Source organism: Perkinsus marinus (genome assembly GCF_000006405.1).
Source record: "Perkinsus marinus ATCC 50983 genomic scaffold scf_1104296945006, whole genome shotgun sequence".
NCBI classification, from domain to species: domain Eukaryota; phylum Perkinsozoa; order Perkinsida; family Perkinsidae; genus Perkinsus; species Perkinsus marinus.
In genome coordinates, this window is record NW_003211258.1 from 103,239 (window position 1) to 105,208 (window position 1,970).

Below are 1,970 nucleotides of genomic sequence, written 5' to 3' on the forward strand. Positions count from 1 at the left end.
AACACCAGTGAAAAATATATTTCACGACTACTACATATCACCGGGAATATCGCGTTTTTCACAGAGTATTACGTCACTTCACGTAAAACGGGTGAAACTTTATTGACGTACACATGAGAATTTCATCAACCACGTAAATTCAATATTCCATACAGGGGATCATCCAGGAACCAATAATTTTCCCAGGGGGGGGACTCATTTTGAATTTTCCACGTATGGCTAGGTACACATTCTTCAATTAGTTTCCCGTGTAAATGTCATCACCACATTAGTAATATTTCCCCATTGTTATCAAATACTAGAGCACGTTATCTCTCAAAGCTGTCGCTGGTCCCATATCGCAGCGACCAAACGCAGGAGATTTCAACTTCAATGTTACCTGCCGCACTGCTGAGTGCCTTCCTCACAAGCTTTTCATCATCGCCGTTTTGAACGACTTTCTGTCCGACAGCCAATGCGAGCGCTTCCGGCCAGGCTCGCCATTGAAACGGAAGATCCTGATGGTGCGAGAAATATTGCACACGCTCAACTACGTGTGTTGCGGACAATATGAAATTCTGAAAAAAAATTCGGGAAATTATTTTCGAGGCAGTGAGGGGAGCGGGGGGAATCCAGTTGTGAAAAACTACAGTGGGACTCGCATAGCCAGATCAACGTCAATCCTCAGAGCCTAAGGTGCAAGAGGCAGAACATTTATATACTTCCGCGTGTAAGTTTCCATAATATAGTGGAGTTTCACCCGTTTTACGTGGAGTTGCGTAATACTCTGTGAAAAATGCGATATTCGCAGTGATATGTTTTTCACTAGTGTTATTCATATCACTAGGGTTGAAACTCCAATGAAGAAAAGCAAACATATATTCCAACACTGTTACGAACCAGCCAGTAACTTCCCCCTCACATGGTCAACGATAGTATCAGCGATTTCCATGACGGTCTTCTCCTCCGCCGATGCTACGATAGCGCCGATATTGGGACTCTGGAAAAAAACACAAGTTGGTGAAATTGCGAGTTCGCTTTCCTCACATTACATAGAAATTAGCCTACGAATTCGGGTAGAAGTGTACAGAACCCAACGAGAGCTTCCCAAAAAAATTCCTCAGAATTTCCATATTGGCATCAACACATAGTAGAGCTCGTGCGTAGATATACATATGGTCAACTACATATTCTTGATAATCTTGGTTTCTGTACACTTCTACCAAAATTCGTCACAACGTAGTGAGATGAGCTGAGGAAACCAACCATATGCCCCGATGATATAAAATCTCCTCGTAAAAAGCCGAATTTTTCCAACCCCCTTACAAGATCGTTTTTCCAGATCAGTTCCGACGTGCCAGTTTCCCAGTGGCGCTGGAGTTTACGCAAACATTTCCGCATCGTTTTGTCATCATATCGAAACGAAGAGAGGGAGGCGAGCACTTCCACCTGCAAGGAGCTGCCATCGGCAACACGACTTTTAAGCCTACCAACAGTGAGTCGACTGAGTGACCCAATTTGACGGTTTTTTCATCAGAAACAACATCCTCTGTTGGCAGTTTCCACCCGTCCAACCTTTGACGCGTAGCAGTGAGAGCTACGGCTAGAGGCTCGCATGTAGTCTCAGGCATATCATCTACGAGCTGACGCACGAGTGCTACTTGGTGCTCCAACGGTCGAAGACCTTCTAATACCGCACCTGACCGAACACCAAGAACATCCCGACAAGGCCCTGTATAGAAAGTATGTATATGTGCAATGTGTGCCAATTTTAATGTGTGTTATTCTCCGAGATTAAACTATACCGCATAAACAATGTTAACATTGCTATGAACATGTGATGTGATAAAAGTAACCTTTCGAGACTGTGATAGCGACAAGTTGTTCACTATCATTAATCCCGGAATAGAAAAAACGACGCACATTCTCCACATTTGCATATCAAATTGGCACTATATATATATGATATATCATGAACATGTTTATGTTAC

General features: G+C 43.2%; 1 protein-coding gene across 1 annotated transcript in view; it reads right to left on the bottom strand.

Moving 5' to 3' along the window:
- Pmar_PMAR013066 (hypothetical protein) overlaps positions 1–1,970 on the bottom strand; it is a gene marked incomplete at both ends in the record, with an annotated part of 2,661 nt that overhangs the window by 347 nt on the left and 344 nt on the right. Inside the window, 3 exons of the mRNA XM_002779943.1 lie at positions 408–497; positions 902–979; positions 1,306–1,428. Coding sequence (XP_002779989.1) covers positions 408–497; positions 902–979; positions 1,306–1,428 — 291 coding nt within the window. The remainder of the gene's footprint in view (positions 1–407; positions 498–901; positions 980–1,305; positions 1,429–1,970) is intronic.